The sequence below is a fragment of the Elgaria multicarinata genome, chromosome 8 (assembly GCF_023053635.1).
Source record: "Elgaria multicarinata webbii isolate HBS135686 ecotype San Diego chromosome 8, rElgMul1.1.pri, whole genome shotgun sequence".
NCBI lineage: Eukaryota > Metazoa > Chordata > Lepidosauria > Squamata > Anguidae > Elgaria > Elgaria multicarinata.
The window spans coordinates 44,957,375-44,980,881 of NC_086178.1; the positions used below are offsets into that span (position 1 = coordinate 44,957,375).

At 41.6% G+C, this 23,507-nt stretch overlaps 1 protein-coding gene across 1 annotated transcript; it reads left to right on the forward strand.

Annotated features, from left to right (window-relative positions):
- The first annotated feature begins 1,926 nt into the window (after window positions 1-1,926).
- RBP2 (retinol binding protein 2) lies at window positions 1,927-13,410 on the forward strand. The gene is made up of 4 exons (XM_063131507.1): window positions 1,927-1,999; window positions 3,596-3,774; window positions 9,355-9,456; window positions 13,360-13,410. The coding sequence occupies exons 1-4, from the start codon at window positions 1,927-1,929 to the stop codon at window positions 13,408-13,410; spliced, it is 405 nt and encodes a 134-aa protein (XP_062987577.1).
- The last annotated feature ends 10,097 nt before the right edge of the window (window positions 13,411-23,507 follow it).

The window sequence follows — 23,507 nt, forward strand, 5'->3', positions numbered from 1 at the left end:
CCTGCATCCGCAACTGAAAGGCCAGACATGCTTACCAGCAAATCGAATGCTGGTTCATAATCAGATTTGATACCTCCCGTTCTTCAAAATGGCTGTTTACTTTTAGTGGAGGTTGGACGGGTGTTAATTAATTCATTTGTCACCTTACTTAAAGAATGTTTAAAGGAAACATTCTTGAAGATGCAAAACTGCTCTGGGGATAGTGTGGGAGGTTTCTTGGTGACATCACATGGTGAGGGCAACCAATCAGCATGGTTCTTCAAACTTTCAAACACTTATTATGAAATGCAAATGGAAAATGTTTAATAAAAATTAAATGAAATTTACAAATGCAAATCAGTAGAAAGTAGTAATTGTACAAAAGGGAAGACACACAAAGGCACAAGCAGGCTCACAATGAATTCTGGGTAACTGACATTAAAAAAAGAGTTATCTAGATGACCTGCATGGTATCCAAAGAGAACATGCTGAGTTAAAGATGTATCACTTGGGCTTCAGGGTTATTTGAGTAATGGCAATGTGTGAGAGTGTATTATTCCAGGTTAGAAGTGTACTTTTTTTTTGCCTCCTCCACAGCTCATTGGCAGATTACTCCTGCATTCTCATCTTCTCCCCCAGCCACCTTACAACTGAAAAAAAATTGGCAGGGCTCTTGATTCCCCACCCCTGAAGTCTTCTCTGCTATCTCAGATCATAAAAGTAAAAAAAAGGAAACCCCACAGGAGACGCCCAGAAACAAACAAACAAAAAAGCAAAAGGCAAAGGGGTGGAACAAAGGATGTTTTTTAATAGGGTAAACCAAACCCAACGTGTTTCGGATCCTTATGTCCCTCCTCGGGGTAATCTGACACAGTGTAAGGTATGTCATCTACTTCAAGTAGGTGATATACCATACACTGTGTCAGATTACCCCGAGGAAGAACCTACGGCTCCGAAACATGGTGGATTTGATTTACCGTATTAAAAAACATCCTTTGTTCTACCACTTTGCCTTTTTTTGGCATATCCCAGATCATAACAGTCAGCCTGTTGCTAAAACAGACAAGACATGCCTAGAGAGCCCTTGTTGAGCATGAGCAGTTACTGCAAGAGAGAGAGGGGGGGGAGAGAGAGAAAAGCAGGTAGCCACATTAGAGGCCTTTGGGAATTGCTAGTGGCCCTCTGGCCATGCAGTATAGAACACTGCATTATCCTCTCTGTAACATTGGGTCCTTTCTCCTTACCTTGCCTTGGCTACTCCTGAGCTGGGAAATGTGTTGGTCAAGGTGGTGTTTGGAAAACAAAACTTCTTTGACCTGCCATAGCAGCAAAAGTGCAGCTGTCTGTACTTCTTAAACAAAACATTTATACTAGCAGTGTGGCCCAATACTTGAGAAAGCCAAGGAGCAGTTTGGTTGCTCCTTCAACACAGTCAGCCTTCAACTGCATAGGAGAACCTTCCCTGGCCTTTTATGTGGGGTGTGTGCATGTGTTTTTGTCTGGGAGCCAAGTGCAATAAATATTACTTCTTAGAAGATAATTCTTGACTTCATCATGCACCCATAATGTCCATGAAATTCAAAAAACAGTTAAGGAACTTCTGAATTCCAATGAACTAACACATGTAGTGCATATTTTAGAACTGTGTTCTCATAAAAGCTTTCTGTTTTTTTCCCCATTTTATATTTTACAAGGGTGATTGCAAAATCATTTTCTTTCTGACTTCTAACCTCAGACATTGTCTGTATTCTTTCCTCTTGAACCTTGGTAATGAAGGTAAAGTTCTACTTAGTTTATCTCACTGACCCTTAGACTTTATTATCTTGGAAACCATAAACATCTGCCAAAGAAATATAAAATGAGCAGAATTACAGCAAGCTCTTCTGCAGATCCTTCTTCCAAGTTCTATATCTGAACTACCATTGGATTTCAACTCCTCTAGCTGCAATGCCTGCTGATTACAATGGAACGTGGGAAATGGTATCCAATGAAAACTTTGAAGGTTACATGATTGCACTAGGTAAATATAAAAATTGATTTAATATAATATTAAGTTTTGCCTTTATAATATATCAGACCAATCCTAAATCTGGGTTGAATCCAGATTTAGTCACACTTATTAGAGAAGATCCACTGAAATAATTGATGTTAATAATGACTAATTTAAGACCCATTGATTTCAATAGGTCTTCTATACTTATGACTAAGTCTGGATCCGACTGAGCTAGTTAGGAGCCCATTGAGTACAATGGGATATACTTCCTAGCAAGTAGGTTTTGGTTGGCATCCTTGCAATATCCCAGCAGTCAAGAGACCTCTTATTCTAAACAGGAATGTTCTACAGTGTCCTGTTGTTGTTAGTATTGAACTGATGGATAACATAGTTAGCTTTGACAGAACCAGCCAACAATTCACAGATGCAAGACGAAATCTGGGTTCTCTTCTGTCTTTTTCCTAAGGAGAACCTGGATTAAGATCCAATATCTGCAAAGAGTTGACAGACACTATTGAAGCCCGCATTTCCAACCATCAGTTTAGCTGCTTTGTATGCACCGGTACTAGCTGTATGTTCTTCTCTCTGAATAGGATGAAGTGTGTGTGTAAATCATAAATGGAATCTGCTGTTACCATTAAATTTTACTCTATCCTTACATTCTGGGGTATGTTTTTGCTTGTATATAATGTATGATATATGCATACTTGTCTTTCTTTCAATTGATTTACAACTAACATAAATTATAGGAATTATTTGTATGGCTTGTGTGAGTAAACGAATATAATGTCTTTAACCATTGTACTCCAAGAAAATAAAATCTAGGGGAGGGGAATCTTTGCATTGAATTTTTTAATTAAAAAATCCGATGGGTGGGGGGTAATCAGTTGCCAAGTTTGATTAGTAACTCAGGATTACTGTAATATAGTCAGCCAAAGAAAATAGGCTCCATTCATATGTGACAATAATATGCAAGTGTGTGCATCTGTGAATGTGTGTAAGTATATTGGAGGTACATGCCAGCAATGGGGTAGCCCTGCCCATTTGGTCTGTGGCCTACACCTACTGGCATGCATGTCCACACACCAGTCTGAAGCCAGTTTGGCCCTTGGCCTGAATTAGGTTCTCCATCCCATTTTGCAGCCTAATTCAATGCATGTTTTCTCAGACGTAAGCCCAACTGTAGCCCTATACAGGTGTTCACTTGCTCTCAAACAGGGATAAATTGGGGAGAGGGACATGAGTGCACATGTAAGCCCTGCCCACCATATTTCTGTGTGTTGAGCGCGAAGGTCTGAAAAGGGCTTGGTAAGCATGTTCAGATAAATGTGCATACACAGAGTACCCTTGATTGCGAACCCTGCCTTATCACGGTTTCCAAACATGAATGTGATTACAGAGCCCTTTTGAGAACTTTGTGCCCAAAGCAAGAATGTCTAACTGGCCACTTCTGAAACATCCAGTTTTTACAAACACAGTTTAGTGATATAGCCAGGGGAGCAAAGTCCCTTAAGAAAAGTCCTATTGGGAACACCGAGCCTCTCTGGTTTATGGTTTTGCCATTAGAAATATAGTGTTGAATGAGAGCATTGCTAACCTAAATATTTCCTGGTCTACCTACAGACATTGGCTTAGCTACCCGCAAGATTGCAAAGTGCCTGAAACAAACGAAAGAAATTATTCAAGAGGGAGACAATTTCAAGACAAAAACACTGAGTACTTTCAGGAACTATGAAGTGAATTACACCATAGGAGTGGAATTTGAAGAGCACACCAAGGCGCTTGACGACCGAGTGGTAAAGGTAGAAACCTATGATTTGTTTTCCATTTTCACAGCAGTCAACATGAGCACCTGACATTCCAGAGAACAGGTTGAAAGCAAATTAAATATGTTAAAGAAATGTTTATTTATAAAGAAGCAGCGATTTGCATGTCAAAATTTGAATGTTTTTCCATCGCAGCTATTTATTCTATATGTAAATCATGACAATTTCTCGGGCTTGTGACAGCAAGACAGAATTACTTTTTCGCCTGCTTTCAACTCTTCATGGTTCCAGATACTTATATGTTCCCAGCTGACAGCAGTTGGCTTGTGCGTTCCTGACAGGCTAAAGCTGATTCTTCTCCATGGTGGAAGCAATGTCTGCGCTATCCTAGCCTTCTGGGTTCCTGCAGACAAGCATTCTATCTGGGGTGGCAACTTTTTCATTAATACCTACCGTATTTCTTCAATTCTAAGACACACCTTTTCCCCTAAATAAACAGCTCTAAAAATGGGGTGCGCCTTAGAATCGATGGCATCTTAGAATCGAAGAAATACGGTAATAATCACCTCTAACCCTTCCCCGCACAGCAACATACATTCGCAAGAGAAATAAAAGGAAGAAAAAAGGGGAGCGGCTTAATCCTTAGCCCCCGCCTCAGGGCAATCACAGCAAGCAAGCAACGGTTTGTTGTTGTGGGGTTAAGCACACACCACTTCCCGCATCCTGTGGAGAAAAAGGGTGGGGGGGAGACAGCAGCAGCAACCATCTACCGCCCTTTGTGCCCTGCCTGCTCTGTCTCGCCTGCGAATTGCAGTTGCACTGACCTTCCCGGCTCACCGGAGCTGGTGCGAGATGGGAAGCAAGAGAGCAAAAGCCTGGCGCGAGGCCCCAGCCAAATGGGCGGGGCGCGAACCCTCCGGCAACCCAGAATTGGAGAGAGAGAAATAGCGAGAGGTAGAAATAGCGGAGGAGGCCACGAGATGAGGAGCCGCTCTCGCCTCTTTCCAAGAGAGGGGGCGGGAGAGGGTCTCGAGCACATGACAGTCCTCGGACGGCGCCTATTGCTCTGCGCTCCAGCCGCTCTCCCCACCCCGCACGCAATTGTGCAGGGGTGGGCTCTGCGCTTTTGGGAGAGATTAGCGTGGGGAAATTGGGCTGTATGTTACCATTCTTTTTCTGTAAGGCTAGAGTAGGAAAGTGGCTGTGAGGAATGCTTAAGGAGGAAACCAGTTATGTTGGTAAAGTGTGTGTCTTTGTTCGTATTTCTTCGATTCTAAGATGCCCTTTTTCCCCAAATAAACATCTCTAAAAATGGGGTGCACCTCAGAATCGATGGCGTCTTAGAATCGAAGAAATACGGTATATTGATTCTCTGCAACTCCCTGCTTGTGGTGAAGTATTGTTCTGACTTTTTCACCAGGAGCGCAATCTGAATTTTGCATGCCAGGGGGCTTCAGCAGTGGCAGGTTGGCAGCTGGAAGGAGGGAATCTCACTGCTGGAGCAGTATTCAGGCACAATAAAGGGATACTCTTACTACCTTGACCTCTGAACACTGAATCATTTCTAGAGCTGCAGGTTTGAATCAATTAATGGGTTTATATTAATTGATTAGAAGGGTTGTTTTTAACCAATTAAAGAGATTCCCCAATTACTCAAGTTGCAGATTATATAGATTTTAATAAAATTGCAGAAGGCAAGCCTCCCCCCCTCCCATCCATCCCAGTACTTTCACACAGAAAGAAATACTTCTCATGAGACTGTGTGCCAGTTCACATATAGTGAGAAATCACCATGGGTGAATTTCCCCGTGGTGTTTCTTGATGCGGCACCAGACATCATTTTAAAATTTCAAGTCACAGGGGTCATGCCACAGCTTCTCATCATGTGTGAACCTGGCCAGGGTGAGTTCTTGGGGTGGTTAACAATACATCTTCAACCTTAGAACAGGCCATGGGATCTGGGTGGCTTTTTAACCACCCCAAAACCCACTCTGATCAGCATCACACACAGCAACAAGCTGCAGCACACTCCTTCCGTGGTTTGAATTTTTCAAATGCAAAAGTGGCAAGCCCCATGGGGAAATTCACCCAAGCTACTGCACTATTCTGAATGGGTGAAACAGCACTACTGCGTTATTGTGAATGAGTGAACAGATCAACTCTTGGGAATGGAGAAAGCAAGGTAGTGTATTATTTTGAATGGATGAAACAGGGCTCCTGTGAAGTACTGCTAGGTGGGAAAGGAAGCCTGTGTCCAAAAGTGCCCTGGTTGGCCCCACCCCTTGATCATCACAGAAACACCAAGGCCAGGATTTAATGTTGGGGGACTAGGCACACTGCAGCGGAACTGTGTGGGAGCTGCATTTAAGGAAAATCTGCCTTTTCTAAAAGGAAGGTGCAGGGTTGCTCTTGCTTGATAACAGCATCCCCTGTCAGAAATGATCCTGATGTGCTCTTGCTCCACACTAAATCAGCCATGTAGACTGGGCCTGGGAATCATTCTTAGATTGTGAGAAGCCAAGGGGGGAAAGTGCTGTAAGCTGTTATGAGCCCATATAAATTAATTAAACAAAATAAATGTTGTCTCTAACAGTTATATTCTGAAGAATAAGTTGCAGAAGGGGCACAGATTAGGTTTTTGATCCCTCCATTAGGTTCTCATTGGCATTCCAAGAATTTCACATAGACAAGGAACATATTTAGTAGTTGTTATGAATGACTAAATCTGAATCCAACCCAATGTAATAGCTGAGCCCAATACTGTATAACAGTACAACATATTATATATGAATGGTAAAATAATTAGATGATCAAATACATTCAAAAATAATGCTTTTACCATCAGAATCCAATATTTGAAACAGAGTAACTCATCAAACTATCAAATATCAAGAAAAGTACCATTGGGGAAAGGGGAGAGGGAAATCTTACAGGCTAAGGGCTTTTATCCTACAATTGAAATTGGTTACTCATGGAAGTCTGTGGGTCCTTTACATGATGTTGTCTACCTCCAGTGCTTCTCCTGTGCTTTCTGACATTTCTGTGGCTTTACTTGAAATGAAGACATTGAGGGCATAAAAAAGTGGTTTGAATTCATCCATGTAAAGAGGAAGTGGCGCTATAACAACAATACCATCTAGTGGCTGTATAATGAAATGTACAGAACTTGCAGATAAAGCCAACTCTCCCCACCACCACCACCCAAAAGGAGTCCATCTTAATCCCAGAAGTAGGAGCCCCAGTAAAGTTGCAGGATATATATATATTTTAAAAAAACTGATGTGGAGAAGCCCTATATTTAAGGTGAATATATATATATATATATATATATATATATATATATATATATGCTGTAATAGTGGACTTTAGATCCTAGGGCCCAGATGGATAGTATTTGGGATTAACTTTCTCACAGCTTGTTTCTCTCTAGATGAATAAACATCTGGACATTTTTTTTAACTAGTTCAGCTTTTGATAGCCTTGCGCTGCATGCCTCCTCATTTTCTCCTCAAAACTTGAAAGGATGGAGGAACTGGGGAGACTTTTAAGGTACGTTGCAAGGGCAGTTACAGCTTTCTTATTATCTATTAGGGGAAAAATTGTTCTTACGGTTCTTTCTTTTCCTGACTATGAGATCTGGCTGTTCTGGGTGGGCAGTGGGGAAATACTCTCTGCATTGCTCTTGAGGGCTGAACATTGAAGTGATGAGTCCCTTAGAAGATACTGGTCAGATCCAGAGAAAATGTTTAGTTTACTCTTTTCCATCAATGGAATGAATTGAAATGGGGAAACAGGAGGACTAACACACTAGGACTAGCATTAAATTTCACATACGTCAGTTTTTCAATTTGTAATTTTGCATTGGGTTAAGTGTTATTCCTGATTCGAACCAATGTAAGAGAAATAAAAAGAGACCGAATAGAAAGCTGTACCTATATAGCTCTACATCACATCTCCACAAAGGAATGGCAAACATTACAATCACCTAATTATTTCCCATCCCCACCACCTCCACCAAGAGAATGGAGAGAAATTTGCTACTCATAGCCAGCATCTTTCCTATCATCTGTGACCTTTCTATGCCCTGACATCACAGCATGCTCTTTATACCTCTGTCAAAGCCATCTTTTACCAGTCCTACCTAGGAACAAAACTGCTTCTTCCATGAACTTTCTGCAACCTCAATTTTCTCTTCCTATCTCACTGTTGTTATCTGACTGAAAGAAGAGAAAGCATCTTATTTCTCTTATAATTCTATCTGATTTCTTATCAAGATGATTTCTGCCCAACATTCCCACTCCAACACACTGCTATTTTTGCAGGAGAAGCAGGAATTAATTATTTTTAAGAGAGCCATTCCGCACCTCTGTACTTCTTCAGCACAGAGTTGTGGGATGTTGTCAGACATTCACAGAGTAAACAGAGCTTACATTTTCTCCCATGGACCATTGTAGTGAAGACAGCAAATAAACAAAAAGAAAAAAGGGGGAATGGCTAGGATGCAAGAAACCCTAGATACTTTCACATGGAAAGGGCACCCCTGTTTCCCCCCCCCCCCCGATGGTACCTACTCCCAAAGGTCCCCCAGGTTTTAGGAGCAACACTGGAAGGAGCTGCAGTTACAAAGGGTCCCTAAATAGGGGAACAATGTGCCCTACTTTACAGAGAACAGTCCTCTGTTTGAAGGCTGTCCAGTTCAACCCAATTAAAAGATAAAGAGCCATAAGAGAGCAGCAGGGACCCTGACGTTGCCCACCAACAGTTAGCCTCCCCATAGCAGACTAGGGTGGCCACATGCACTCCCCCCCCCAAAAAAAAGAGAGAGGAAATTCATATCCACAAAAAGAAGACTTGCAAAACATTTACATAATGGTGATCAGTACACATAGATGCAAATATAGAAACAATTACTATATTTTAAATGCAAATACAATATACCTTATCATAGTAGGGAAGACTGTGCTGGGTGACCTGTTTCTTTCCAGTTACAGTTTCTATCCTGTGTTATCCCTAGATTAAACATCCTGCTTTGTTAGCCTGCAAATGAAGTGATTAGGAGGATTAGTAGCATATTAAAAGGTGTTCCACCTTCCTATACAGAATCTTTGAATCCCAGCTGCTGGGAACCTGCCCCATCCCCACCCCCCAAATAACCCCTCCACATCTGAAATAGAAATGTGTGTGTTAGTTAATGTTGCCCTAGTTAAAATGATCCATGCCTTTCCTACTACTTTGTTTTCTAAGGCTCTTGTTGCTTTCTGCTTAGAGAGAACAGGATAATGCAGATTCCATATCTTTGCTCCCTTTTCTTTAGACAAATGCCATCATAAATTCACTTTATCTAATTCTCTTCTTTTGTGTGTATATTATGGATCATTGTGCCAAAAGAAATAGCAGGGAATTGGAAACATAAAACACTTTAAGTGACACTATTGCTTTTCCATTTGAATTTGGGGGTTTTGCAGGTGGTGATGGTGGTAGTATTGTTTGTTATGCGTTTTTTGCCCACTGACTATATGCTGCCACTGTGTCACCTTCTCACCAGTTTGTTCTGATTTGTTTTGAGTCTTTCAAATTTATAGGATGTTACTGAATTTTATCATTTGATCCTTGCAGACGCTAGTGACCTGGGATGGTGATAAACTAATCTGTGTCCAGAAAGGTGAAAAGAAAAATAGAGGCTGGAAACACTGGATTGAAGGAGACAAACTGCATCTGGTAAGAGCTGTAATCATTGGTGCAAAATATATACTAAAGGCTGTATTGCAATGAAGTTTTGCAACTTTTCTGAGGATTTTGGGTAGTCTTTGCTCATTTAAGTTTCATATCTATATGCATTCTCATTTTGAAACAGGTTGGGCACCCTTTTCTTTCCATTACTCTCTGTTTTCCATCTACATGTCAACCAGGGTATGGATTTTGGGAAGCCAAGGTTCAAATCTTTGCTCAGTCATGTGGTTCACTGGGTGACCTTAGGCCAGTTACTACATATCTATTTTCCAGGATTGTTGCAAGGATGGAATGAGATAGCCCCATGTATGTCACTGTGAGCTACCTGGAGAAAGAATAGGATACAAATAACTTTATTTATAAAGGCATTTCTAGACCACTATTTCTAGGCAACCCACAAAAAATACTAATTATAGTACATAAGGCTTCTCTGCACCAGTCTTTTTATCTAGCTTTTTTTCCTGGATTCTTAAGATCAGCCCTTTAAACACATTTTCTCCCCTTCTTTCCTTGGGGGATTTCCTTTATCTGTGAGGTTTTTTTAATGATTTAATACACAGCCACTAGATGGTGATGTGGTTACAGCACAACTCATTACACATTAGATCCAAATTGCTATTTTTAAATAGCAAATAAAACCACAGAATGGTCACAAAGCACAGGAGAGGCTCTGAAGGTTGACAACGTCATGTAAAGAACCTGTAAGTAACCGATCTCAATCACAGGATAAAGGTTTCATGTAGTAGTACAGTAATATTTTGGCTTTTGCTTCCCTTCTCAATGACATCCTTCCTTTGCCATGGTGATACCATACCATTCTATTGTCTCCTAAAACTCATGAAAACTTCCAGAGTTTAGCTTTCGTGAACTCAGGAGCAGGTAGCATGTTTCTTTCCGCTGCAGTTGCGAGGGGGAAGGGGGAGGAATCAGGTACTGGAGTCTCCCTTCTGAGGTCATAGCAGTGTCTACTGCCTTGGAGGGGGATTTCCAAGGATACTATAGTCTGTGAGACACTCTGCCGCGGACATAGATCACTCTCTAAATTGATTAGCATTCAGTCTCTACATGGGAGCACTAACCTACTGAGGCTATGAAATGAAATCATTCTGAGAACCATTTATATATTTATTTATTGGTGAATTGATGCCAAATAGTAGGAAACAGGAGATACAGTGTGAAAGACAGAAAGGCTGGGGGGAGCCAACCTTCCCGTCATAGTATGAGATCCCAATAATTAGCAATTCCATTTATTTACCTTAGCTTAATTTTAAGCTGTAGGAAGTATTATATACCTTGAAAAAGATATTCTGGGGGGGCGTACTAAGAATGATGCTGGAAAGCAGGTTAGAAAATTGCTCTCAGAATAATCAGCAGGCATCCAGTATTCGATCTCTAAAGCATATAATTTAGTGCTACTGGGTGGGGGTGGGGGACTGAGTTCATACAGCTGAGTGAGTAAATGAAGTCCAAAACAGAAATGTAGTGAGCTTGAGTGAGGCTATAGGGGCCTGTAAAGAAAATAAGCAGTCAGTGAAGTATGGGGGAAATAAATGAGAGCTTACATAATAAGAGTACTAGAAAGAACCATCAGAAAAGTGAAGACCAAAGCATTCCAGTTCAGTCTTCAAAGTTTTTTACTGGCATAAACCTTAATGAACTGAATCAACTTTGCACTGGCAGGATCTCTATAACACCATCCCACAACCTGGTGCTTTTCAGATGTGTTGACTACAACTCCCATGAGCCCCAGCCAGATGCTGATCAGCTTGACAAGGTTCCATCACATGTGGATTGAACAATCTGCTGAGAGATTCCATATAAAAACAAAATGTGGTGGCCTTCTTCTTCTTCTTCTTCTTCTTCTTCTTCTTCTTCTTCTTCTTCTTCTTCTTCTTCTTCTTCTCAATATTAATAATACCATAATGTACAGCAGTACATAACAGATTCCCTGTAAAAACAGAATTTGGGAGCTTTCTTCTTTTTAATCGTAACACTACTAATAATAGTAATAATAACCATAAAGTATGGAAGTTCTTTATGGAAGTTCACAAAATTTCCAAAATTTCAAAAGCAGTCATATACTGCATGGGGTGAAAGAATTTGTGTTTTCTTTTTACAAAAGTAAACATTAAATTAAAAGTCCTGGTAGGAGTATGGAATCAGTCACAGAATCATAGAATCATAGAATAGCAGAGTTGGAAGGGGCCTACAAGGCCATCGAATCCAACCCCCTGCTGAATGCAGGAATCCACCCTAAAGCATCCCCGACAGATGCTTGTCCAGCTGCCTCTTGAATGCCTCTAGTGTGGGAGAGCCCACAACCTCCCTAGGTAACTGATTCCATTGTCGTACTGCTCTAACAGTCAGGAAGTTTTTCCTGATGTCCAGCTGGAATCTGGCTTCCTTTAACTTGAGCCCGTTATTCCGTGTCCTGCACTCTGGGAGGATCGAGAAGAGATCCTGGCCCTCCTCTGTGTGACAACCTTTTGTCATATGATTCTTGTATCTCATATGATTCTTGTGGCACTTTCACTTCTATTATGATAAGAACAAATTCCACTGATGGAAAACCACTAGTTAGATTACTCATATCAATTTAGTCACTAAAAAGAGTTGAAGAGAATTCAGCACTATAAAAAACAAAAACCTATGAAAATTCCTCTTAGAATATGGGGCGGGGCTATCTACACATGGAAAAAGCCCCGCGGTGGCTCTGGATCTGCTCCCCGTCAGTTAGATGACATAGGCGCAGGTTTGCAGCCACCCTGGGGCTTCCCTGCAATGTTGCATTTGGAAAAAAATGGGGATTCTCCCTGACTTTTTCAAAGAGAGCAACATCAACATGGGAGTATAAATTCGCTCCACTGCCAATCTGGGGCCAAGCTGGGGGCGGAGCCTTGTGGAAGCTGACCAGCGATTGGTCACCTTCCACCAAGAAGAGGGGCAGCTCCAGAACCTGGATGGCCGCCCAGAAGCCCCACGCTCCCTCCTCTGTGTCAGGACTAAACGCCACCTCAGGAAAGAGAAAGCGCAGGGTTGAGGAGGGAGGCAGTGCCAACCTGGCGCTATGAAGACGGCCCCTGGGACTGCTGTTTTCCAGTATCCTAACTCCATTTTTGCTGTTGCAAACTAAGCCAGCACAATTCACTACTGACTATTTGCAACAACTGAGGGGCCAGTAGAAAGGAGTGAGGCTTGCATTAGTAAGTTGGAAGGTGCCTGTTCATCTATCCTCTGGTCTTAAAGACTTTCATGATCATAACAGTCTGCCTTTACTTTTAGCAAAAAGAGGCCAATAAGATGTATAAAAACACCATGGCTTTTCATCCCTGCAGAAACCAGTACCCCATCCTGCTTTGAGGCAGACTTACTTTCTTTCATTACAAGACAAATTCAAATTTTGCTAATAATCCCACTGGCCAGATTTGTAAGGGATGGTATAACATTTCTAAGTTAAGATCCACATTCTGCAGACACCAGGTAGAGAAACCTATTGACAAAGTGTCGCACTTACCTCCTGTTATCTTTAAAGCTTTTCCTTCTCTCCTTTTGCAATTTCCTTGTTGCTTCAGTGAGTTTAATAAATTACAGTATGTTGGTTAATAATAGACTATGCAATGTCCCGCCGTTACAGAGCCATTTCCATGCATTTTTCATTTTTATCCTTTTTAAAACTCAATTCAAGTGTCAAAATCTAATTACTGCAACCTGTAGTGCTTGCTGGCTGATTGGTTGCGTAAAATACACGGCTCTTTTTCCTTTTAATAGCCCAGCCCCACTGTTAATGCAGTGGCTCAGCTGTTTTATCTGTGAGTTTGGAGGGGAGTTGCTGACAAAAGGAAACACAAATGGAAAACCGTCTGTGCTTACCAATGGTTTTTAACATTGCAGGAGCTGACATGCGAAGATCAGGTGTGCCATCAAGTTTTTCAGAAGAAGTAAATGGACCCACATCTAGAGCAGCTGCATACTGTGCAATTACTATGTTATTTGCTGTAATAAATAAAGGATACATAAATAAATAAATAAATAAATCCCAGCCTTGACACTGCCAGAGATCTGTTGCTCTGTTAAATGAAGGGGGAAACGTTTTAAAACAACATCAAACACCCTCACTTAAAGAGAGAGAGAGAGAGATCTTGTTTTCCAAATAGGAGTTAAATGAAGTAAGTCTTGTTGTTATAATCATTTCTTTTTCTTTTTAAAATGATGGTTAAAAAGGGGGGAGGGGAAATCAGCACCAAAGGTGTGGGGGTGGGAATTTCTCTGGCAGCAATGGAAGAAATAAACACCATTAATCTTGACAATGGCACCTCGCTCCATGGTATTCTAATACACTAATACATTTGGATAATGTCTGAGGGCAAAGCTGGTATCTGCTATACTATTTCTAACTAATTTAGCTCTGGGTCACCGAGTCCCTAGTTTCAGGCAACAGAATGGCTCGACAGGGTGGTAATGGGACCCAAACCACTAACAGCTAGATCACTAATTGAAATCTGGAGGAGAAGCTTGTGGCCATTAGTTTGTTCTCTGAACAAACTTTGTGTGTTTCTAGATTGGGTCTAGCTGAAATTTGTTTCAGAAAACTCACATCACAAATTCTTCACAACCTCAATGGAAAGGAGCAACTTATACCTCTCGAAGGGCTTTACAGCATGGAGTGATGCCATGGATTCCACTAAGGGGACAATCCCATTAATTGTGCACTCGCTACTTGGAAGACTGCAAACTTGGAGGCTTTTGAGATTCCTATGCCCTGCTAGGCTGAAGCTGGCAGTGGGGACAGGAGTGGCAGAGGCCATCTTTGCCTCCCCATCCTCTGTCTGTGGTGATTTTTGCTAGATGGGGTTTTCAGCCCATCCAGCAAGGGTGCTTTGGAGGTGGAGGAAAGCAGGCTCAGGATATCTCATACCCTGACCTCTCTGTTCTCCTGCCCTCCTCACTCACTGGAACACCTCCTTTCCTCCTTCCTGTAGGTCACTTCTACAGCCTCAGAGAGGAACCAGTATGGTTCCTTCTGGCCTTGACGGGTAGCTGGCATGGGTGTGGGGGAAGGAGAGGCAAATCTCTGGCTCCCCTTACAAGGTTGGAGCACCATCTCGACCTCAGAAGTGTTTTCTCAAGCACTCCCATTGTCCCTGCGATGCTCTCAAGGTGGGTAGCATGGCCTTCCTTCTCCTTTAAGGCCTTATTCACACAACAACAGGGGTGGGTAGGGGAACTACACTGTGAGGCAAAGTTGAAAAACCATTATGTGCACACCTCTCTCATGACCATAGTCCACATGGTGCACCATGGTTGACTTACCCATTCCCACTTAGGTAAATCCTCGCCCTCCTGCCATTGCTGCTTAACCCAGTGGCCACAGTGGCAGGAAACAGGCTGCAGTTGCTGCTCCATCCCTTGCTATGTGACAACCATAGAGTCAGGCCATGCTGTCTAGAGTATCACCAGAAGTTCCGGATAATCTAGGTGGATGTCTCCATAGTTTCCACATTTTGTTCACAGAATGACCTAACTGAACGTCGCTACTTCTGCCACATGACACAGAACCCACCTGCACAGGGTAGGTAACAGGAGTGGGGAAAGTATCCATTGTGGGGGGAGGAGACATCCTGTCACAACATGCTAACCCACCTTGGATTGCTCTCAAAAGCAACCCACAGCAGTTCAGCGTGATGTCTGAACCCAGCCTAAGTGTGCTTCCACATGGAGAGCTCCTACAGTTAGAAACAACAAGGCATTGCACAGTTGTTGCATCTTTCTTCCCTAAACATTTTTTCTGCATCAAAAGATAAGACTAAAGAAGTGGTGAAAAAACACAGGAGGGTTACAAGTAGAAGACATAGAAGGAGCCCTGATAAATTTTAGTGAATGAGGCAGGGCTGAACTGCACTGTAAATCTAAATAGAGAGGTGTAACTATAAGCCTCTTGACAAATTACTTTTTAGATGTGTATCTAAGATTGTTTAAACATACACCTTGACATTTAGGATGAATGTGACAAACAGGTGTATGAAAATATGTGTGTAAAAAACTCCACTACTGATAATACCTCTCAAAGCTAATGTTGCTTCTCTGCATTCCTTAAGAGAGCCAAACACCTCCCGGCCTTGGCCTTGGATGAGGGAGAGCCAGCTCATCACAGAGGTGGGAGCTTTTATTACAACCCATCTGCAGTTCAATCAATCTACTTCTGAGTCCTGCTATGCCCAGCAATCCTCGAAGAAATAATATTTGCCTGGCTGCTTGTCCATCTTCAGAAACAGGACTTCTTGCATTTTCACCTCCTGCTTTGCTCTGTCCTTGTCTCTCCCACACCATTTATATCTCATTGGGCCTGGCTTGGGCTCACTGACCCTATGAGGCATCCTAATCCCACATACTTCTGGAGTGCCACAAACTTCTTCAGGTGGAGCAACAAGCCTAGCAGAGTTTCAAGCCCAGTCTCTCACAATGCACCTCATACAGGCACATTAATCAGGAAGCTGGTATTGCTCATCTTCCTGTTGCTTGTATACACAGCAGGAAACCTGGGTGTGTTGCCATGCAATGTGTGAAAATGTCCTGTGAGCAGCAGGTGAGAATTTCAATGATGGAAGGTGGGACAGTTTGATGAAACGAAAATGAATAAGAGAGCCACTGGGTTGTAGTGGTTAGAGTGTTGGTCTGGGACTCAGGAGTTCTCAGTTCTTGTCCCCACTTGGCCATGAAGCTCACTAGATGACTTTGGGCCAGTCGCTGACTCTTAGCCTGACCTACCTCACAAAGTTGTTGTGAGGATAAAAGGAGACGAGGAGCACAATGTAAGGCACCTTGGGTTCCTTGCAGGAGGGGAAAAGGCAGGATCTAAATTAATAATAATAATAATAATAATAATAATAATAATAATAATAATAATAATGTCTTTTCCATTGGGGACACTTGACAGGAATGGGGGAAATCAAAATCATGTTGAGCTTCTTCATGGAAAAGTAAGTCTTAACTTTGATATTTCTTTGATGTTGCCAGTTTTATAAGTGCATCTGTTTCACCCACTCACTGTATAAAGGTTTTGTTACTCTCACGGTACAGTCCTATATATGTCTACCCAGACTATTGAACTCAATTCAATAGGATGTACTCCTGGGTAAGTGGGTATAGGGTTGCAACCTCAGTCTAATACATGTTTTAAATTAAATAACCAGGATTTGGCAAGGATTTGGAAGTGGTGTGGGACCAGAATCCTCTGAGAGGAAGCTTTAGTAGTAACATCTTTGAAGCTAAGCATGTTTGGAACTGGGCAGTACTTGGATAGGAAACCACCTGGAAGCACTAGATATACAGCTCAGTGTGGTTGCCATTCCTACATAGTTAAAAAATTTCCACTTGGCTTCCTCCCTGACTTATTTTATATGGTAGTGATAAGTGTATCTTCTGGAAATGGTGATAGACACCAATGGACAAGACAAAGCCTCTGTCTCCACACAACTGCCCATCAAATTCAACCTCATCAAACAACCTTCACTGTACTATACATGTTCACCTGAAACAGTCTTGGAAAATGCAGATCATAAAATATACTAGGACAAAACAATTCATACAGACATGACAATATCTTGCAACCAACCAAACATAACAGTTATAGACCAAAAAACAACCACCACACATACCTCATTGACATAGCAATACCTAATGACAAAAATGTTGTAGAAACAGAAGAGGAAAAGAGAGGAAAATATACACTACCAGCCATGGAAGTTAATGAGCTATGGCAACAATAAAAAGTAACAATTATTCCATTAGTCACATCAGTCACCAGCATCACATCAAAAGCCTGTCATGTCTATATAGAAAAACGACCATGAGCGAGATATTATAATAATAATAATAATAATAATAATAATAATAATAATAATAATAATTTATGAATTGCTTAAACAAATTTCTAAGTGATGTCCAGATTATCTTCCTGGAATGCCTGTTTGAAAAGTATTTTTAGGTGCCAGAAATCCAGAAGGGGTGGTGCCTGCCTTATTTGTAGTTTATTTTTGAAGATGCTGTGTGTGTATCTTCAAACATATCCCAAAACCACAAGAAACTGAAATTTGCTTGGGAGCTAAAATTCTCAGAAGTACATTTCTGCAAGGGGTGCCAGATTCTATGCATGTAGAAAATCTTCAGAGAATCTATGACATTTCCAGGGAACATATTTGGCAACAGGAGGAAACTCTCTGTGATATAATTAATGGGGAGTTTCCTTTTTTAAAAAAATGCCCATCCTGCTCTGTCTGCTGGGCTCATTTGAAATACCCTGAATAATAGCTTTGTTCCCATCTATAATGAAATGTAATGCTGAGCATGTGGAGCACAATGGTTTCTGCATCAACAATGAATTCAGGGGCAGGCAAATACTAAGTAGATCTATATTCTCTGGACACAGAGTGGGGAAGCTTTGTATTTGGGAATGATTACCACTGTGTACCAATTAGATGAAAGAATTTCCTCCAACAAATTATCCACACTCAAATTTGCTTGCAAAAAAAAAAAAATCTTATTCCTGTTTTCCTAATTCAAGTTGAAGAGTGATGTTGGGTTTGGGGGTTGTTGCTGCTGCGGTGTTAAGTTTAGATGTGCTGAATATTTCAAGCTGTTCCTTTACCACTAGGGGCTGCAATGTGTCTGTGGATACCGCTCTTGGCGATTGCCAAGCTCCCTGCTCCTCCTGATTTTTTTACTTTTTAAGACTTTTTTAAAAAAATTAAAATATTTTTTATCTGGGAAGTTGCCATGCTGCATAGGAAATGAATTGATCCTTCTACGTGCCCCCCGCTCCATTTCCTATTTCTGGCGATTTAAAAAAAGCTCAGAAAAGCTGACTCTTCTGATATACGTTGCCACTTCCTGCTGTGCACAGGAGAAGTTCTTCTATAAAACGCCCCCTAGAAGGCGCTGTCCCACTAAACTGAAGCTGTACAAGACATGTGGTTGTTTCTCTTCCTAGCATGGGAATGTGGTCCTTGAGAGCTTCTCCAAAACTGAATCCAGCCTTCAGGCTGAAAGAGCTTCAACACTTCTAAGGTAGAGAAACAAAGAGCTGAAGAAGAGCTCTGTTCAAAGAGTTTGGGAAACTCTGCTCTTATGCACGTGAAGATAGGGAGTCATCTAATTACAATATTTGTTTCTGCTCTAATTGGCAAGTTCACATTTAGCTGTAATGTGGAAAGATTAATAGTTGGGACAGATGCACTTCAGTTTTTAATGCAGGGTTTCGTCCTCTTCCTCCCAGCTCCCACACAGAAGAGGCTCTTTTCAGTTTTAATTTATGAGTGATTGAAAGGGTAGCAGTAGGGATGTTTTAATTTTGGTCTTCTTGATTACACTTGTTACGCAGATGCGAAGATGAGAAGACGAGGTGGAATCATTTTGTGAAAATGAGATTAAAGGAAAATTAACCAGACATGCATTTTGAGAGCTGCAAAGATTTTATCAATTATTTTTCCCAACTTCCTACTTGCTATAATTAGATCTCATGTTGCACCGTGACTGATTGCACCAAGAGACCAACACACGAGAATGAAGATGGCAGAATAATCAGGAAAGCAATAGAGCCCTGGGATGCCACAAAATTATATGAGAACCTGTTGCTTGCAGAAGGTCTTAAATTCAATTCATGGAATCTTCAATTAAAAGGACCAGGTACCAGGTGATTAAAAGGACCAGGTACCAGGTGAGTCCTCCACCTGAAACTTTGGAAAGCCATTGCCAGTCAAAGTACTGGGCTAAGTACTAAGTGGACCCAGTACTAGATGGGCAGAGGCTGTAGCTCAGTGGTAGAGCATCTGTGTTGCATACAGAAGGTCCAAGTAGGGCTGGAAAAAACCCTGCCTGAATCCCTGGAGAGGCATTGCCAGTCAGTGTTGACAATACTGGGCTACATGGACCAATGGTCTGACTCACTATAAGGTAGCTTCCTGTGACCCAACTTCGTAGATCAATATAAAGAAGCGTCATAGGTCCAACTTACTATCCTAATGTATGGGAGTCTGGATGACACTGGCAAAGGGGTGGCAGCATTATATGATGCATTATGATCTCACCAAAGTATTCCACCTCTTTTTGGAATATGCTGTGCCTCCTATTTCAACAAAGATTTGGTTAGCGGCAACAGTGCACTTTGCATTGTGCAGCCCACTGTAGTGGCACAGCCTTATCCAGTTGACTTACGGTCTCTATATCACATGCAAGACGAGAGGGAAAGTCTTGTTCAGGAGTGGCAAGGACAAGCTGCAAACAGCACTGAAGGCAGACTCATGGAGACTCAGGAAAGAAGAGAGTTAATAAGAAGAAAGCTTGATGAGTGGGTTGTTGGGAGATCTTAAGACTATGGTACAAGCTGTATATGCCTAGGGTTTGTCCATATTATTGGTAACCCGGCTTTTTCCATGAGCCCCAGTTGAGCAGACAGAGACCACACATTCACAAGTTATGCTGAATGTGCCTAGGAGGCAGGGGTAGGCTGTAGTGGTACCTCAGGATTGTCTGACATCAAACACGCAAAGCCCTGTTAGGTGGGGTATTTTTTTGGGGGGGGTTGTGGTGGTGGTAGGTTAGTAAAATAAGTTGAGGCAGTGAAAACAACAACCTGAAGTAATGCTTTGCTTGTCTCTTACACAAACACACAGTAGGCATTCTATCGTCTGGAGGACTGGTGGTGGACATGCTTTGACTACAGGCATGACCATTGCAACAGTGGACACAGAGGCATTCTGAATGAGAGAATTGGAGCATCATCAGATGATCATTTTATCGCACACTCGTTACTGGCCACACATGGTTTTTTGCGGGTGCTTTTGACGTGGCCATCCACCTCCCATGCGTCTCCCACTCCTGCCCCATGACAAAATAAGACCTTGTAAATCCGGATTTTTTTTTTTTTGAGGCGAAACTTTCCACCATTTCCTGCTGTGCACAGGAAAAGCAGCACGATTAAAACACCCACTGAATGGTCCATGTGGTTGTAACTGCTGCCTTTTTCTTCCCCGTATGAAGAAAGAGGAAGCTACTCATCCCAAGTGTGGGACAGAAAAGCAACGGTAGGGAAAGACGATTTTCCCCGTCTGATGATGCTCTAAGCATGTCATTGGTGGGAAATGGAATTCCAACTAGATTAGATGTCTAGTTTAGTCATGATTAGACAATGAACAAATGTTTAAGTAGTAGCTTAGAAAGGAATAGATGCATTCAAAAGATGCTAATGAAAAGAACCAGCAGAAGATTGCAGCAACCTGGATTAGGCAATACTTGATTATATGGTTGTGTATTTGAGGGGAAATAATGGCATTACTGACTGTAACATGGGAGGAGAGTAGAAGGAGCAATAGGGAAGATGGAAGTTTCTGCCTTCACCACATTCAGTTTGATGCAGTCATAATTTCTCTAGGAGGACTTTGGAATCGAAGAAAAAGTGGTAAGTAGAGCTACAAAGGCAGAGTTGTAATGCCCGATTGATTTAGCCAAATCAATTCATTCAAACTTCACATTTTAAGAGGTACACACATGCATCCAACAATCCAAAATCCAGACTTGGGCAATACTATTATTAGGACTAACCAAAATGCCACAAAAGACTGTGCAAGCTTTTGAGTTCTCCAGTACAAAAAGGTGGTACAAAAAGAAAGGAATCAGGAAAGGATCAGGAAAGTCCAAGCTAGAAGAAGGGCTCCATTCACAGAATGTTCATCTACCCAATTTGGGGGGGATTCTCCTCCCCTTCCCCATTACAGCTCACCCCATTCAGCAGGGTCTCCTCACTCTGTGTAGCATTTTCAGGGGGCTGCAATGGGAAGAAGAGGGCAGGGAAGTCCACTTTCCATCAGAGCAGTTGCTTTAGCATGATTCTAGATCCAACCGTGTAATGCAGAAGTGGGGAATGTATGGTCCTCCAGCCCATTGGACCATCATACCCAAAGGTGAGGGATGAGAAGAGTTGCAGCCCCACAACATCTAGAGAGTCAGAAGTTGACTGCCTTTGATGTAGTGTGTTAAACAGCATTATGGATAATGGTAGATTACGCTGATTGAGAGAAATGGATGGTGCTTCCATACTTCTTTTTGCAAAGCTTGCTGCACCCATTTTTCTATCACCAGCTAAGCCTCCTTGTCAATAAAGGTACACTAGGAAAGGGCCAAAGGTGAAGAAAGCTCCCAGGGGAGTGTATAAGGCTTGGTCATTTCCATTTTGTTATATGTTATAGTCCTCTCATAGTCCATATGAAAATTGCAGAGTAAAGACTTTATAAACAACCATCGTAAATTCCATCAAGCCTGTTGTTTTCGGAAACCCTATTTTTAACTTGAGGAAATAAAAATGAGGCATGAAGGTTAAATAGAATCTTTACCAATTAATTCCATAGCATTGCTTTAGGGAGACTTCTTTCAACCTGTGATGGCAATTCAGTGTAAATGTCTTCAGCTGTCTTTAATTTCTACAGCCAAGCCTGGCATTTATCCTATCTCATCTGTTCTTATTTCTTAATTGCTCTTCTGTAACCCATTTCCATCCTTTTGTTCTTCCATTTTAGCAGGCTTCACAATTTAAATCTTTAATCCTTCTTTCGACTCACCCTAACTCAGCATTAATACTGAGACTTCTGTTTTTTCCTCAAGACTCTTCCATCTGTTTTTTTTTTTTTTTAAGAAAGTGTAATACTCAGAGAAGGGAACTGTAATAACTAAAGGAAGTGCTTTTCCCAGGTATATATTATTTTCCCTGGAGAAGCAGTGGTGATAAAGATTATCTGGCAATAAAATGCAACTAGAAGGCCTAGTACAGGATTTCCTCTCTAGAGCTTGCAATGCAGTCTTCATTTTGCCTGTCTGGTTAATATGTTAAACGTGACTCTTCAATACATTGCCACAGGAGGAAAAATACTTGGCAGCATGGTCGTCCCCCCCCCCCCTTGCATCTCCCAACACCCGAGTGTCAGGATATACCACCTTTCTTCGCCTGTCTTGAAGAAGGCTATTATGCCTGAAAAGCAGGAGAAACCTTCTTTGAATTCAGCTGTTTGGTCAGCATGACGACAACACAGCCAAGAGTAGCTTTGCAGAAATATGTCCTTTCGTGGCCATTTTTACTTGGATGCAATACAATCAGTTGTCAATGTTTAACAATCGTAAGCACATTTGAATGTAAACTTAGCAGACATTGCTACAAGTTTTGCTGACACAAGAATACTTGCTTATAACCATTGGAAATGTGTAAGATTTAGGGCATTTCAAGATGACAAAAATGTCATATTAGCATTGGCCTGATCCAACACGAAGAGTAAAATGTTTTTTTCCATATGCAATGGATGGATGGTAAAATAGCTTTGCAGTATAGAAAGTTGCTGTGCTATGGGAAGTTGGGGGAGTACAGATTGCTGCTTACTTAAAAAAAGAGAAGAAAAGGGTAGATGAATACTCCACCACTGAAGAACCCAAATCTAGTACAACTCTGCGTCATAGGGCCTCATCAGATGAATGTTTTATAGCACGGTTACTGGCTACGCACAATTTTTTGTGGGTCCTTTTCATGACACTGTCCACCTCCCACTCCTTCTGTTCATTTTTCCATCACAAAAAAGAGACCTGGGATGTTTTATTTTTCTGTAATGGAACTTGCCACCATTTCCTGCTATGTGCAGGAGAAGCAGTGCAATAAAAACATCCACTGAATGGGCAACATGGTTGTTGCTTGCTTCCTCTTTCTTCTCCATGTGAAGAAAGAGGAAGCTGTTCATCCCTATTGTGGGACAGGAGGAGGAGGCAAAGCAACGATAGGGAAATATGATTTCTCCACTCCCATCTGATGACACTCATAATTCTCATTCTATATCAGAAGAGCATATTACAGGAGGATTCCTGACACCCAGGATTGTTTTACATGTTGAATATTTAGCTTATACCCATTTGTATCCCTTAACTGCAAAGTTGAATGCAAATCTACATATTTCAACACACACACACACACACACTGCATCTGTATTTACTGCTAGGTCTCCATAGCATGT

Bases quoted from the DNA above. Each gene is read 5' to 3' on its own strand.
- RBP2 (XM_063131507.1), top strand. From the start codon at position 1,927: ATGCCTGCTGATTACAATGGAACGTGGGAAATGGTATCCAATGAAAAC. The intron at 3,775-9,354 runs GTAGAAACCTAT...TGATCCTTGCAG, and splicing joins TTGACGACCGAGTGGTAAAG to ACGCTAGTGACCTGGGATGG. The intron at 9,457-13,359 runs GTAAGAGCTGTA...TTAACATTGCAG, and splicing joins AAGGAGACAAACTGCATCTG to GAGCTGACATGCGAAGATCA.